This window comes from Monodon monoceros, unplaced genomic scaffold, assembly GCF_005190385.1.
Source record: "Monodon monoceros isolate NGI ecotype Baffin Bay Population unplaced genomic scaffold, NGI_Narwhal_1 Super_Scaffold_5, whole genome shotgun sequence".
Taxonomy (NCBI): domain Eukaryota; kingdom Metazoa; phylum Chordata; class Mammalia; order Artiodactyla; family Monodontidae; genus Monodon; species Monodon monoceros.
The window spans coordinates 31704360-31721239 of record NW_021703782.1 but is presented as its reverse complement, the minus strand read 5'-3'; the positions used below and the strand labels follow the sequence as shown (position 1 = coordinate 31721239).

At 35.7% G+C, this 16880-nt stretch overlaps 1 protein-coding gene across 1 annotated transcript; it reads left to right on the top strand.

Annotated features, from left to right (window-relative positions):
• The first annotated feature begins 2 nt into the window (after positions 1–2).
• On the top strand, positions 3–16332 carry RMI1 (RecQ mediated genome instability 1). The gene is made up of 4 exons (XM_029201760.1): positions 3–111; positions 5147–5207; positions 13373–13469; positions 14238–16332. Exon 4 carries the CDS (start codon positions 14274–14276, stop codon positions 16152–16154), a length of 1881 nt encoding a protein of 626 aa, XP_029057593.1. The 5' UTR covers positions 3–111; positions 5147–5207; positions 13373–13469; positions 14238–14273; the 3' UTR covers positions 16155–16332.
• The last annotated feature ends 548 nt before the right edge of the window (positions 16333–16880 follow it).

The following is a 16880-nucleotide window of genomic DNA, read 5'->3' as shown; positions in this document are numbered from 1 at the left end:
ACGGGCGGGAAGGAGCAAAAAAGGATTAGGGCGCGCGCCGTGGTGGTTCCTGTTCTCACAGTCGCGAGGCCCAGGAACCAGTTTTGCGCGAGGGGAAGGCGGGACGTCCAGGTCGGTGTTAGGCCCAGGCGAATGTCCCCGTTTCCACAGCCCGCATTCGCGTCTCCTTTCTTCCCCCGTGCTCCCCTCTCGCCCGGGCTGCGGGGCGAGTTGTGTGTAACGGGCCGCGGCGCCGTCAGGCGTGGCCCGGCCCGGGGGCGCAGCCGGAGGGTCGCGGCCCGCTGTCCGCTGGCGGCTCGGGGTTCCGGGAATTGTTGGCCGTCCCGCTGGGCTGTGGCGGGCGAGCCTCGGAGCCCGGGAGAACTCAGTTCCTTTGCTTCCGGCGCTGAGCCTGTACTCCCGGGGTCTTTACAGGGCTCTCCGTTCTGACGAAACCTTTTGTTTTTCCTTTCTTTTTCTTTCTTTCTTTTTTGTTAATGGGACCTGCGATACGAGTATTTTGTAGTGTCGGTGCTGCCGCTACGTGTGAAAAATTTCTGGAAGTATTGCTTTCATATCCTACAATGAATGCAAATCGCAAAATGCGTTGTAGACATCCGCTTTGCGTTCGTTCACCTCTTTAAAGCGCCCACCGTGTGTCAAGGTATTCGGCAGTGATTAAAACAGACTAAAACCCTCGCCCTCAGATATGTTACCGTTCTAGCGTGTTCAGTTTATACTTGCTTTGTGTGCGGTTACTTCTAAGGCCCCTGTGTCAGGCTTTGATGGTTCCCTTTGTTAAGGCACTTAAGGTCACTCTGAATCGGTGACAAACCTGGGAAATTGCCAGTAAGTAGTACCCAGTATCCACATCCTGACTCAGCTCTCCAGCTCTCACCCACAACCCCAGACTTGTGTTCAAGCATAAAAATGTTATAATTTACATGGGATGTAAACCCACCGTTAGAATACACTTTTTTTTTGTAATTATGAATTTGTGCTGATTCATTCCGCTGTAACTTGATTTTCCTCTTGAATACTTTGCAAATTAGATGTAACCAGCATTTTAAAAAAATGTCTGATTTCCGCCATCTTTTATCTTTTACTTGCTTAATCAGGAAGAGAACTCTTTAGGAGGAACTGAGAACTTCATGAAGCACCAACATTTACTGGCTGGGAGGATAGTTAACAAATACTGTTAGAGCATACTGTCTGGGATTGTGGAGTTTTTAAAAGGCTCTTTGAGTTGTAATATTTTTTAATGGCCCCACCATGAAGAATATCATAGTCTTGTTGGGAGGTAAAACTTAACTTGTGTTTGGTTTTACGATACATAGTTTGGATTTTTATTTAATGTTCAGCCAAGAAAATTGAGTGTATGAAGGGGCTGGGGATACTTGGATTGTAGAGATTTAATCTGCCAGTCAGGATTTGCAGCATTTAATTGAATCTGTCATTTAAAACCTGGGACACTTCACTAACACAGATAGGCACATATAGGGGTACTGTACTAATGATGTTTTCTTCAAGCTAGTATTTCTGTTGCAACCATCATTTTCTGCCTTGATAAACAGTGATGATTGATGGGCCGGAATGCAAAGTAAGCAGCTTTATCTTAAGAACTTATTCCCAGTTTCACTGTCTTCTGACTGGACCCTAACTGCTGAAAGGTCTTATTTCTCTTTTCTAGATGCCATTGTCAGGTTTTGTTTTTTTTTGTTTGTTTGTTTGTTTTGCTTTTTTCTTTTTCTACTTGTTTTCTTCCTTGCCTCTTTTAATTTGCTTTATAGGTTTACTGTTTAAATAACAAGAAAGTCTGTTTTTTCCACCATTTTCATTCAGGGACTTGCTAGCTTGAGGAAAGTCTCTCTTTTCACCATCCTTTCATTCTCTATTGTTTTCAGCCAAACTGTTACATCTGTGCTCATTCAAGAACTTACCAACTTGGTTGCTACATTGTGGCTCCTGTGTTGAGTAAATAATTGTATGATTATTTGGATTCCTGATGAATTTAGAGCTAGTATTACTTAGCTTGTGGGATTTACTTTAGATAAACTAATGTAATTGAGATTGTACACGAGCGAGCTGGATGATTACTTAAAATTTTATAACTACCGTTTTCTGAGTTTGTGCCAGACCTTGTGCTGGCAGTTTAATGCTTATTACAGTTCAGCTAGTAAATTGTGGTTAAGAAAAAGTTAAGGAACACGTCTAAGGTCACATAGCAGAAATGGGATTCAGACTCCTAAACCTATTCTCTGTCTGTCTTTTCCTTACATTAGGTTATGGAGGATCCACAAACAGCTCCACTAATTTCTTCTTTCTGATTTCAGTCATTAAATACAAATTTTTTTCCCATAATTTTCAGAGTGCCTTCTCAAAATTCTGGGGTTACCTTAAAGTCATCCCCAAGGAGTTAAAACACAGACTCACCTGTATTTTTTAGATGAAGACAGTGGAAACATGGACTGGTTATAACTTGAGTATTTGTTAGTGCTTTTAAGTCTTAGCTATTGATTGAATGCCACATACAATGTCCAAAAGGATGGTATCAATACTTCTGCCTCTTTTTCTATTTTTTAAAAAATTGAAATATGTGAGGCTGACTGAAAAGTAACATAAATCAAATTTGCCTAAGTCTTAGTGGCAAATGATAGAATTTTTTTACTCTATTCTCTTCTGCTCAGTTCCTGCAGTCAAGATCTAGAATGTAGATTAGTGTGGTCAGCCAAGTTTAGCAAGCACAAGATGTAAATCAATTTTTAAAAAACATTTTTTCATGATTATAAAATTAATGGAGATTAAGATGTATGTAGTTTTACATCTGACCTTTTCTCCTAACAGAATAAAAATATGAACATATTTTCATGTCATTAAATAGTACTTAAAAATGTTTTTTCAGAAGACTATTTCATGGATCCAATGTAATATATTTAATTAAAAAAATTTTTTTTTTTACTGTTGTTGAACATTTAGATTGTTTCTGTTTTTTTTCCAAACTGTAAAAGCCCAGTGATAAACACTCTGGCACATAAAATCTTTGTCCTCATTTCTGATTATTTTCTTAAGATTAGGTTTTGAAATCATACGGTGTGAACATTTCTTAATGTACAATTTCAGCGTATACTTTTTCATATTTTTTTCTTGGAGAGTGATGTTCTTGAGGATCAGGGGCTGTTCTTTATGTATGAGCAGATGAGAAGTTGTGCTGCTATAGCTAACACCTCCCCTCTGAGTTGCTTCTACCTGCGGTGACTATGGTTACTCAGTTTCTCAAGAAAGGGAGGAACAAAAACCTTAGGAATTCTCTTGAAGGAGTAGATGCAAGTAATACAATTTACTAAATTATTAAGGGGCTCGGTTATTGAAACCCAGTCTAAACTTTGTAATCCCACATGATAATACTTTTTCCATTTAATTAAAAAGTTTAATAAGCTTTTCTTTTTTACCTGTAGGAAAAAAAAATCCTATTATATGTAGAAACATCTTATTGAAATTGTTTTTAACATGCAGTTGTGGGGAGTAAACCATGTTTCAGATCAATATGCCCTCCACTTTACTTACTTTGCTGTTAAATGAAGAATTCTATGTAGCAAATGTGCATTTGGTTATAACATTATTATAAAATTGTAGTATATCATGTAGCTCTGGAAGTGGAAATTTAAATCCTAGAAGGTAGTATTTGGAGAAAATTATTAATTAGAACTGCCACGTGTTTATAGAACAATTTCCCTGTGGTTCATTGAGCACTGTTTCTCAGAATTTGTCCCAGCTATCATCTGAAAGGAGTTTTGTCACTTGCCGAATGCAACAACACAAACAAGGAAGTGCGTGTTTGAGATAACTACAAAATTAAAAAAATAAATGAATACATAAGCCTTAAAATATCAGTTTGTAATATTTAAAAATTTAAAAAAACTTTTATGTCATATTTTAATAGAGTTATAGCAAAAGGAAAAGTACTTAATGATAACACTGTTTTGAAGCTGTTACAAAGATAGATGCAGTAGGTGATGTGTTTCTTTGATTTGACTTAGTAAAGGAAATAATTTAGAATATACTAGGTGAGCTTGTCGTTTAAATGAGATCTGAGAAAAGTCTGTTCATTGTAATAGTGTAGTGCTCTTATAGAATGGCCATTTATGAATGAGTTTTATAGTTTATATGCAAGTGGGTATATGTAAATGAGGGACTGGCTTTACTTTCTCTTTTAAGTCGAACAGGGTCTAGAAAATGTTATAGAAATGGAGGTGAGCAGAATTTCGTTCTGCGTTTGCTACCATGTATGATCTGTATGTCTTAATCTTCATGCCTGTTTCATTCTCACCCAAATAGATGACAATCCCTACCCTTTCTATCATAAATGACTATTTTGAGGTTTAGATAATATTACAGATGTAAAAGTATGTATTTTGAAAAAGTTTAAAATCTTACAAGTAAGAGGTTTTAATTTTTATTAAACCTTTTTCTTCAGTTCTCTGTTTAAACAGCTGTACTGCTGGGATATAGAATTAACACCACTGAAATTCCTTTCTTTCATTTTCTATCCAGCCTTGACCTTTTCAGTTCACAATCAATCAGTCTTTCTTTTTTATTGGTTCCTTCATCCTCCTAGAAGTACTAACAGTATTAACTCCTACTGTTTAACAGGTTCAGGTAGAAAATAGCATTTGTGTTAAATGGCTGCATATAATAATTTAGGGGTATATACTGTATACACCGAGTAATTTATAGTACAAAACATTCTGCAAACAATTAATTGTGGCATTTATACTTGATAATTCATTTAAATAATTATAACTTTACTGAAAGTACACTGTCTTGATTTCAGTTTACTTAATGACTGTCATCTCATTACTACAACACCTCTGCCAATTAGACTAGGCCCATTTGCCAGTGCTGTGGTGTTTAAATTTTAGTGAAGAAAGTAAGGTAACTTACTATTGAATGAGTACACCTAAGAGCCTTGGATCTAGCTTAATTTTTGAGGTTAAAAAAATGACAACAGATGCGATAAAGTAGCACTTGGGAATCTTAGGTTATAGAAGTACAGATCTCTGTCTTGAGGATAAGATGTCACTCAGCTGTGGCCTCATAATATCATGCTTGGGGATTTTAACATGCCTTATTTTAATTAATTTCATGCTTCGATGTTATTTTGTTTTAGGGTCATCTTTTAAGCATGCAGCTGAACTTGGTTTTTTCAATTTGAGAGTATCTTTTAACAGGTGAGTTGATCTATGTTCATTATGATTGCTGATATATTTAGACTTATTTCTACCACCTTGTTTATTCTTTCTATTTATAGTGCTTGCCAGTTCCTTTTGTGCCTTCTTTTGGATTGTTTTCTTTATTCTGTGTTTTCTTCAGCAAGTTTGAAAATTAGTTATTAAATATCTATCCTTTTGGTGTTTGTCTTCAGTATTTTTATTGAGGATATAATTTACATTCAGTAAAATTCATGTTCTTTTTTGTATATAGTTCTATGAGTTTTGACAAACATTAGTCACATCATCGCTGCCACCTGTTTCTATAGTGTTGCCTTTTCCATAATGCCATCTTGGACTTATACAGTGTTTGTCTGGCTTCTTTTACTTAGCTTGCTGCATTTAACATTTGTCTTAGTCTATTTGGGCTATTGTGACAAAATAGCATAAACTGGGTGGTTGATAAACAACAGAGATTTATTTCTTTGGAGACTGGGAAGTCCAAGGTCAAGGTGATGGCAGATTTAGTGGGTGTCTGATGAGAACATGCTTCTTGGTTCTTAGATGACAGTCTTTTTACAGTAACCTCCCATGGCAGAAGGGGTAAGTAGCTCTGTGGAGACGTCTCTACTGTTTATTTTTTTGTTATTGGGTTGTAAGTTTTTTTTTTAAATTAATACCTTTTCAAAATTCTGACTTTATTTTTATTTATTGATTTATTTTGGCCATGCTGCACGGCATGTGGGATCTTAGTTCCCCAAACAGGGATCGAACCCGTGCTCCCTGTAGTGGAAGCACAGAGTCTTAACCACTGGACTGCCAGGGAAGTCCCATGAGGGCTTCATTCTCATAATGTAAACACTTCGCAAAGGCCCCACCTCCTAATGCCATCACATTGGGCATTAGGATTTCAACATATGAATTTTCTGAGTGATACCATCTGTAGCAATATTCATCCATGTTATTGCATCTATTAGTTTATTCCTTTTTATTACTGAATAGTATTCCATTGTAATGATGTACAACAATTTGTTAATCCATTCACCAGTTGAAGGACATGTGGGTTGTTTCTAGTTTTTTGGTGATTATGAAAAAAGCTGCTATAAATGTTCACAGAGATTTTTAATGAGTATACGTTTTCATTTCTCTTGAGTAAATACCTAGTAATGCTGGGTTGTATGGTGAGTTTAACTTTGTAAGAAAATGGTAAACTGTTTTTCTTCCTAAGAAACTGCTAAACTGTTTTTTAAAGTGGCTGTGTCATTTTGCTTTCCCACCAGCAATGTATGAGAATTCCAGTAGTTGGTATTGTCAGTTATTTTTTATTTTAGCTATGCTAATAGATGTGTAATATCACACTGTGATTTCAATTTTGCATTTCCTTAATGTCTTACTCGTTATCTGCATATCCTTTGGTGAAATGTCTATTCAAATCTTTTGTTCCTTTTAAAATTAGTTTGTCTTCCTATTGAATTTTAGAATTCTTTATATAGTCTGGATATAAGTCTTTTGTCAATTATGTATTTCTCCCAGTCTGTGGCTTGTCTTTGTGTGTGTTTGGCTTGTCTTTATACTCTTAACAGTGTCTTTCACAGAGCAGAATTTTAAAATTTTGGTGAAGCTCAGTTTATTAATTTCTTTTATGGATTATGCTTCTGGTGTTGTATCTAAGAACACTGTTAAGAAACCAAGATCACAAAGATTTTTCTCCTAACTTTTCTTCCCCTTTAAAAAAAAATTGAGGTATAATTGACATATAACCTTTTAGTTTCAGGTATACAACATAATAATTTGATATTTGTATACGTTGCAAAATGATCACCACAGTAAATCCAGTTAACATCCATCACCACTTAGTTACAAAAAAATTTTTTTTCTTGTGATGAGAACTTTTAAGATCTACTCTCTTAGCAACTTTTAGATATGCAATATAGTATTTTAACTACAGTGACCATGCTGTACATTACATTTCCATGACTTACTGATTTTATAACTGGAGGTTTGTACCTTGTGACCCCCTGCACCCATTTTGCCCACCCCCACCCCTTACCTCTTGCGGCTACCAATCTGTTCTCTCTTATCTATGAGCTTGGTTTTTTTTTTCTCCTAACTTTTCTTATAGATGTTTTATAGTTTTAGTTTTCACATTTAGGTCTGTGGTCCATTTAACTTTTATATATGATGTGAGGTATTGGTTGAGGTTCATAGTTTTGCATATGGATGTTCAGTTGTTTTAGCATCATTTGTTCAAAAGACTATCCTGTTTCCTTTGAAATGCCTTTGCAAAATCAATTGACTGTATATGAATGGGTCTATTTTCTAGGCTGTCTTCTCTTCCCATTGACTGATATGTTAATCCTTTTGCCAGTACTTCACTGTCTTGATTACTGTAGTTTATACTAAGTCTTGAACTCAGTGTGAGTCTCCAACTTTTTGTTTTCTGAAATTACCTTGGCTATTCTAGTTTCTTTGCCTTTCCATGTAAATCTTAGAATCAGCTTGCCATTCTTTTAAAAAAAAAAATGCTGGGATTTTGAATGGAATTGCATTGAATCTATATATCTGTTTGGGGAGAATTGAAACTTGATCATAGAGTCTTCAACACAGCATATCTCTTCATTTGTCTAGGTTGTCTTTGATTTCTTTCAACAGTAGTTTGTAGTTTTCAGCATATACATCCTGCACATATTTTGTTAGATTTAAGTTTTGAGGGCTACTGTAAATTGTACTCTTTGTTCATTGCTCGTACAGTCAAGTCTCATTATTCCTGGTAGTTATGTTCTATATAAAGTCCCTGTGAACACTGAATTAGGGAATACTGAACTATTGTTCCTAGGGGAAAGACAAGGTTAGGTTCCTGTGAGCCTCTGGTCATGACATTTTCACCAACTGATTAGTACATAACCTTGTTTTATTTGTGTTTCTGTTTAAAGACACTTTATTCACTATATGTTGTTGATTCATTAACTGAACTTATGACCAGTGGCACTATAACTAATGCCTGAATGAAGCTTAATCTAACACACAGATTTTACATATGACACATCTCACACAGTTTTCTTATGCTTTGGAACACTAGACAGCGCTTCAGAAGTATGCTATGGAGCTGTTTTAAATAGTGAAATCATCAACAAAAAGCACAAAAGTGTGAAAATGTGGCACTAAATAGAGCACAAAAAAGACACTTGCATCTTGCTAACTCGTTTATCAGGTGATATAGTTTCTTTGTACATTCTTTGGCATTTTTTCATAAACATTCATGTCATCTGCAAATAGAGGTACTTTTATTTTTTCCTTTTTTTCCTCCTCTACTTCCCTCTTGATTTTTCTCTCTTTCTAAAAAATTATGGTAAAAAACATATAACATAAATTTACCCTCTTAACAGTTTTGAAGTGTACATTATGTATCTTCCTGATGTGGGATAGGGATGCCACATTCTTAAATGTCTTAAAGAATCGTCTAATCAATCTTGTTTTTAGAGTACCCTTTACTTCCAGGCATACTTAGTATTGCCTTTTGTGGGTTCTGGGTTTTTATATCAGCCATTCTTAATGCCACCTTAGAATTCAACTTTCTAATGTCTGCTAAATCATGTACTAATCTGTTTGCTTTCCAGTTTCCAAAATTTGTTGCCATTGTTTCTTCTCCCATTTTCTTTGTTCTTAGAATTTTATGGCTTTAAAAAATCTATTATCTGAGTTTTGCGGGGATTATAAGAATGTTTTTTCAATCTTTCATTATTACCCTTAAACACATAATTTTTATATTTTTCTTATAAAATAGTAAACATAATCTCTATTATCCTCCTTGACAAAACATAATACCTTAACTTCCCTCTGAATTCCTTTTGTATTTTCTACATTTTTGTTACCTCAAATTTTAGATCCAGCTTGTTGAATCTTAAGATTTAAAAAAAAAAAGATTTTTTTTCTTTGTCCTTGATGTTTTACAGTTTACCATGCTATGTTTATAGGTGGATTTTTACACTTGTTGCTTAGCAGTATTGAGCTTTTACACCCTACAGAATCATATCTTTCTTGAATTTTAGAAAAATTTCAACCATTATTCTTTATTTTTTTATTATGAAAAAATTTCACTTTTATTTATATTTTTTTCTAGTTTTATTGAGAAATAATTGGCATACATCACCATATAAGTTTAAGGTGTATAGCATTTACATATACTGTGAAATGATTACCACAACAGATTAAGCTAACATCCATCATCTCATATAGATAAAAAGGTAATTGGGCTTCCCCAGTGGTGCAGTGGTTAAGAATCCACCTGCCAATGCAGGGGACACGGGTTCGAGCCCTGGTCCGGGAAGATCCCACATGCCACGGAGCAACTGAGCCCGTGTGCCACAACTACTGAGCCTGCGCTCTAGAGCTCGTGAGCCACAACTTCTGAGCCCACGTGCCACAACTACTGAAGCCCACGCACCCAGAGCCTGTGCTCCGAAACAAGAGAAGCCACTGCGATGAGAAGCCCGTGCACTGCAAGGAAGAGCAGCCGCCGCTCACTGCAACTAGAGAAGGCCTGCGGGCAGCAACAAAGACCCAACACAGCCAAAAAAAAAAGAAAAAGAAAAAGAAAAAATAAATTCTCCTTGTGATGAGAACTCTTAGGATCTAATCTCTTAACAACTTTTGTATATATCGAACAGCAGTGTTAACTACAGTCATCATGTTGTGCATTACATCCCTATTACTTGTTTATCTTATAATTGGAAATTTGTTCCTTTTGACCACCTTTAACCATTATCTTAAAAAAAAACAAAACTGTTTCCTTCACCTCTTCTATTTTCTTCTGAAACTGTGATTACTTCAGTGTAGAAGCCTGTTTTCCCTACTTAGCCTTTTTCCCCCTTCTTTGCTTAATTTCTTAAATTTTCATACTCTGTTCTATGTAATTTCCAAAGTGTAAGTTTTTTCTTCATTTGTTTTTAGCCTTTTGTTTATCCCATCTACTGAGTTTTAAATTTCTGAGGCTGTTTCCCATTTCCAAGATGTCCAATTGATACTTTTCATAAATGCCTGTTACTGTTTAATTATCTTCTATTCTTCTTTAAGGATTAGTCCTACTTTTAAAGTGTATTTAGTATGCTCAAAGACATTTTAAAAATATTTAAGATTATTTTAAAAATATTTAAGATTCTTCATTTAAAAACAGATTTCTCTAGGTATAAATTCTCCTGTTAGTTGTGTCTGCTGATGTGGCTTATGGTGGTGATTTTCCTTAAATATGTTATAATTTTGGTTTGAGAGCTCATGTTGGATAGAGGTTTTTCCCATGTGTGTTTTTCCCTTTTGTGTTTTTTTGGAGTTGCTTCAACCTGACCCTCTGGCTGGCATAGCTCTAGATCAGCTGTGTCATTAGAGACTTGGGTTTTTATGTGAATAGCCTAGTTCTGGACCATGCTATATGTACTACACAAGTTATGTAGGCCTCATTTCCATTCTTACGTTATCTCTGTTTCCTCCATAGGCCATAGGTAGGTATTGAGTGGAAGATTTTTTTGGCCCAGTTCTAGCAAGTAGTCTGTTCTGGTCTTCTGACCTATAATTGGCACACTGGACCCTTAAACTTAAAGCCTTGGAGCTTTAGCCTGAAGTCTCCTTTTCCTGGTGGCTTTAAATCAGCACTAAAACTCTAGGTTTCTCCTCTGTTCCTAGCCCACAAGACTTTTTAAAAAATTAATTACTTTTTATTTTTGGCTGCGTTGGTTCTTTGTTGTGTGCGGGCTTTTCTCTAGTTGCGGCGAGTGGGGGCTGCTCTTCGCTGAGGTACACGGGCTTGTCATTGCGGTGGCTTCTCTTGTTGTGGAGCATGGGCTCTAGGCACGTGGGCTTCAGTAGTTGTGGCACACGGGCTCAGTAGTTGTGGCTCGCAGGCTCTAGAGCACAGGCTCAGCAGTCATGGCCCACGGGCTTAGTTGCTCCATGGCATGTGGGATCTTCCTGGACCAGGGCTCAAACCTGTGTCCCCTGCATTGGCAGGCAGAGTCTTAACCACTGTGCCACCAGGGAAGCCCTGGCCCACAAGATTTTACTCTTTGTTATTGAGTGTAGCTATGTATTTAAAGTTTTATCTAGTTTCTTGTATATCCTTCTAGAGGTCCTTTATGTATAAAGTAAATAAGAATGTGCTTATTTTCCTTTCTTTTGTACACAAAAGTTAGCACACTGTGTTTTGCTTTTTTTAGCCAGAAGGTAGAAAATATTTCCGTTTGATAAATCAGAGGACTCATGTAGAGATTGTTGGTTTCTTTGTTAAAGAGACATGCCGATTTGACTCTGCATGGTTTATTTTTATCACTATGGGCAGGGACCTATCCTACCTTTGAATTTTTACATTGTTTTTCACATGTAATTTAAAAATTATATATTTGTACTCACAATTATTTTCTTCAGTGTAATGATTTATCAGTTTGGTAGTTATGACCTTCTTAATTCCTCCTTTAAAATGTTATTCTTGTATTCCTCACAATAACTAACTCTTCCTTTAAATTTTAACCATTTGTTAAATTAACAATGTGACCACTTGTTTAGGGTCACAGAGTTTGTAAGTGAAAGATAATTTGGCATCACACTTGCACTCTGAACCGCTAGATTATATACTGGCTCTCATTTGTTTTTTTATTTCTTTTTTTTTTTACACGATAAGAGGGTTTTACTTTTATTTATTTTATTTATTTATTTTTTATTTTTTTGTGGTACGTGGGCCTCTCACTGCTGTGGCCTCACCCGTTGCGGAGCACAGGCTCTGGACGCGCAGGCCCAGCGGCCATGGCCCACAGGCCCAGCTGCTCCGCGGCATGTGGGATCTTCCTGGACCGGGGCACGAACCTGTGTTCCCCTGCATTGGCAGATGGACTCTCAACCATGCGCCACCAGGGGAGCCCCGGGTTTTACTTTTAAATGATTATCAGTACACCAAATAACAACATGTAACAAATTCTTGATTTCTGTCTTCTAGTAATTTTTATTAAAAGATATTAAAAGCAGCCCAAACAATTATACTAGTATTCATTGTTCTAACCTTTAGCCAGAAAAGACTGTTTTAAGGCTGGATGCTGCTTAGTACAGGTTACAAATAACTATTTACTATTTTTTGATAGATAAATCCCCTGACCTTCACAAAGCTTTAGGGGAAAAAAAATTAATCCCTTTCTTCTTAAAAAATTAAAAACAAACAAACAAAACTACACCTACAAAAGAAGAAGTCAGTATTGATATATATGTTGCTTTAACTAAAAGATGGGAAACTAGACAATATATGCCTATTAAATTTTCTAAGAAATGCAAGGTTAAAAAAATGAAATCTTTGGATAAGCTTTAAGTTTTTACAAGGGAGCTAGACTTGCTATTTTCCAAAAAGTGAGAGGACCTACTATATAATATACAGAGATAATTTAATGCCTTTTCACAAGAATGTAACTTGAGCTTTGTTAGAATTTCATTTTCCATGAAGGCATCTAAAATGCCAGTCCGTGGAACAGAGCTTCTTCCCCTATGCATTTATGCAGTAGTTTTCATGGATCTCTGGCTAGATGTAGCAGGCAAAGGCCAAGAGGTTATCTAGCACTTTCATCCCTGTTTTGCCAGAGGTCGATCTGGAGAATGGTCATCACCTGGGTCTCTTTTTCCGCCCCAGTGCTGCCCCTGCCATGGAATCCCAGAGCTCCAGCTTCTCTGGCTTTGAACCTTTCTCCCTCTGCAGTTGGCACTGTTCAATTTCAGTTTCAGCTGCTTTGGTCTGCTTCAGCCTCAGGTTGCTTGTGGGCCTCGGACGCCTTTTGGGTGGCCTGCTTCTGGCCTGTAACCATTGCTGGGGCCTAAGTGAGCAGCCTAAATGATTGGATTGCCACCTCGGGTCAGCTGATTTGTGCCTATGCTGGTGCTCTGCCCGCCATCTTCTCCTATCCTTTAATTTTCACAGTAGCCCTGTGAAGTAAGTATAAAGGGAAGGAAACAAGCTAAGGTAGAGTGTCTGAGTTTCTCGTGGTAACTTGCTTTTGTTTATTTCATTCCATACCTCATGTTTTTATTCTGTACTACCTCTACTCTACCCTGATTGATAATAGGAACCTTCAAACCATACCATCAAACTTTGCACTTATGAAAATAGGCCAGTGATTCTTTCTGCAGCTTCCTCTTATAACCCTTACTGCTTCTTGTCTTAGCTCTCAGGGCCATTTCTGAGCAATAGAGGTTACAAGTACTCCACTGAACAACCAGTTCCAAATCCCATCCTCAAATCCTGTGCTTCTGTTCCAAATGGTAAGTTTTCTTACGGACATGTTAAAACTTTTATAAATTCGAACTCTTAGATATCTTCATCTGTAGAAGGAAAAAATATACTTCTGTGAAAAAAGGTTAGTCTTTAGTGTTTGGCTACTTTTTTATCATACTGAGAAAATCAGAAGTATATTTACCTGATAGGACTGTTGAGAATTATTTAGCTAAACAAATAAGATGCTTTACATCAGCTCAGAATCTATTGTTACTTGTTATAATTTTATGGAATACAATGGTATAAGTTTTAATAGAGTATGAATTATATATATAGAAAGGACCTTAGTAAATATTGTTTCCTAGCTAAATTTTAAATGATTAGAATCTGATTATTATATTAACATAACTACTAATTACTACAGGTATTTCGTAGGTCTGACATTATGCTTTACAAATGTTAATCATGTAATCCTCACAGCAACTGTGTTAGATAGGAGGTGGTACTGACATTTTATAGATGAAAAAATTAGGTTAGAGAAGTTAAGAAATTTATACTAGATCACAGAACTTATAGTTTGAAGAGCTAGCCTTCAAACCTAGGTGTATCTTGTCTCAAACCTTTTGCTTTTCTTATTTTACCATCTGATTACTTGTGGCATTTGAAGTTTTGCCATGTAGAAAGTCAAAGAATTATAAAGGTGCTGAAGAGAGAAAAATCTAAAAGTTTGATTACTCCTGTTTGTGCATTGTAGAGAATTATAGAAACTATATTTAGATGTACTGAATTACCATAATTTTTTTTTTTGTTTTCAGGTAATAGATGCCTAATATTTCTTTTATATAAAAGAAATGAGTATAGCTAGTATTGCGTTAAGAGTTGAAACCTGGCTTTTAGCTACATGGCATGTTAAAGTGCCTTTAATGTGGCTGGAAGCTTGTATTAACTGGATCCAAGAAGAAAATGATAATGTTAATTTGAGTCAGGTACAAATGAATAAACAAGTGTTTGAGCAATGGCTCCTTACTGATCTGAGAGATTTGGAGCATCGTCTTTTACCTGATGGCATTTTAGAAGTTCCAAAAGGAGAACTGAATGGATATTTTGCTCTGCAGATTAATTCATTGGTTGATGTAAGTCAACCTGCGTATGCCCAGATACAAAAGTTGAGAGGAAAGAATACAACCAATGACCTAATTACAGCTGAAACACAAGTAACCCCAAAACCTTGGGAAGCAAAGCCTTCACGAATGTTGATGCTACAGCTTACTGATGGAATTGTACAAATACAGGGGATGGAATATCAGTCTATTCCAGCTCTTCATAGTGATCTTCCTCCAGGTACAAAAATTTTGATTTATGGAAACATTTCTTTCCGTCTTGGTGTTCTCTTATTGAAACCAGAAAATGTGAAGGTGTTGGGAGGAGAAGTAGATGCTCTTTTAGAGGAATATGCCCAAGAAAAAGTTCTTGCAAGATTAATTGGGGAACCTGATCCTATAGTTCCAGTCATACCAAATAATTCTAACCAAAGCATCCCCAGAATTACAGATGTTCTACATCCTGCATTAGGACCTTCTGATGAAGAACTCTTGGCAAGTCTTGATGAAAACGATGAGCTTGCAGCAAATAATAACACCTCTTTGGAAAGAAGTTGTTTCAGCACAGGTAGTTCTTCAAATACTGTTCCCATCAGACAGTCAGATTTTGAACCAGGACTTGTTATTTCTCCAAGATCAAAAGAGAAACCACGAAACCAGTCTATGCTTTTTACTGATGAGGAATTGGATGACTTTTCATTGGAGGAGGCCTTGCTTTTAGAAGAAGCTGTCCAGAAAGAACAAACAGAGACCAAAGAATTACAGCCACTGACTTTGAACAGAACTACAGATGAAAGTATAGAGAGATTTTCACATAGATCTAATACTCTGAATAATTTTTCTTTGATTTGCAAAAATGGAAATAATAATTGGAATGAAAAAAATTTATCTGAGCAAATAACTAATGAAGACAAATCTTTTAGTTGTCCATCTGCTAGAGACCAAAACAGTAGTATTGTTTCAGTTAATCATAATGTACCCCTACCCCATAATTTTACAAATAAAGATAACAACTCAGAGACATATAATAAAATAAAACAAACCAGCAGTTCAGATGGACATTCCTTAAATAATAAAATATTAAACGGAGAGCTGGTCAGTTATGTACCAAAAAGTTGTTCACACATTTCTAATAAAAATGAGCACCACTTACAGACTTGTTCTTCAAGATCATCAGAGAATAGCACTAATCTTTCTATCACCATGGATTTATATTCTCCACCTTTTATCTATTTGTCTGTTCTAATGGCCAGCAAACCAAAGGAAGTTACAACAGTGAAAGTCAAAGCATTTATTGTAACCTTAACTGGAAATCTCTCAAGTTCTGGTGGCATTTGGAGTATAACAGCAAAAATTTCTGATGGTACTGCATATCTAGATGTAGACTTTGTAGATGAAATACTTACTAGTCTGATAGGGTTTTCAGTACTAGAAATGAAACAGTTAAAAAAGGATCCTTGTAAATACCAAAAGTTCCTGGAAGGTTTGCAGAAATGTCAGAGAGATCTAATAGATTTGTGCTGTCTAATGACTATTTCATTGAATCCCTCCTTGTCTAAGGGAACGGTACTGGCATTACAAGATGTTAATGTGGAACACCTTGAGAACCTAAAGAGGCGAGTAAAGAAATAATTTACTAGCAAACAATTTTAAAAAACAAGGAAATATTTAGAATTAAATTTGTCCTTTTACTTTCACAACTTTCTTTTTGTAAAAGGGGAAAAGGATTTCATAACTGATTTCAGTCTAATTTTAAAATGTTTAATTATGTTTGTGTATGTAAGTTTTTTTAATAAATTTTTTATAGTAACTGCTGAAGCAATTTGATGACCCACTGTTGTTGAGAAATTTTGTTTTCCACTTGTTATTTCACATAAGGTGACTGCTAAAGTACTGTATTGGTGTTTACTGATGAATCATACTGTTGAAAGTTAACAATTACAAATAGGTAGTTGAGTACTTCTAATATGTAGAGTACCCCAAAAGATTTGTTTATATTATTAGGAAAAAATGTAAATACAGTGGATTAGAATGTCAGACTCAGATACAAATTGTTTTGCTGGTTTTTGTTTTGCTGATTGGAAATATTTGTCTGGTATATTTAAAACAAATTATCTTAATTAGATACCATTTCAGAGATTATATTGAATAGTTAAAAACTTTATTTTCAACGATAATCTATTATTATTAAGAAGATCCAGTAAGTATTTCATTTTTTTTTCTGGATTAAAATAAGGTATTTACACATGTCTTTAGTTATTTCCTTTCTTTCTTTTTTTTTAAATTTATTTTATTTTATTTATTTTTGGCTGCGTTGGGTCTTTGTTGCTGCACACGGGCTTTCTCTAGTTGCGGTGA

Bases quoted from the DNA above. Each gene is read 5' to 3' on its own strand.
- RMI1 (XM_029201760.1), top strand. From the start codon at position 14,274: ATGAGTATAGCTAGTATTGCGTTAAGAGTTGAAACCTGGCTTTTAGCT.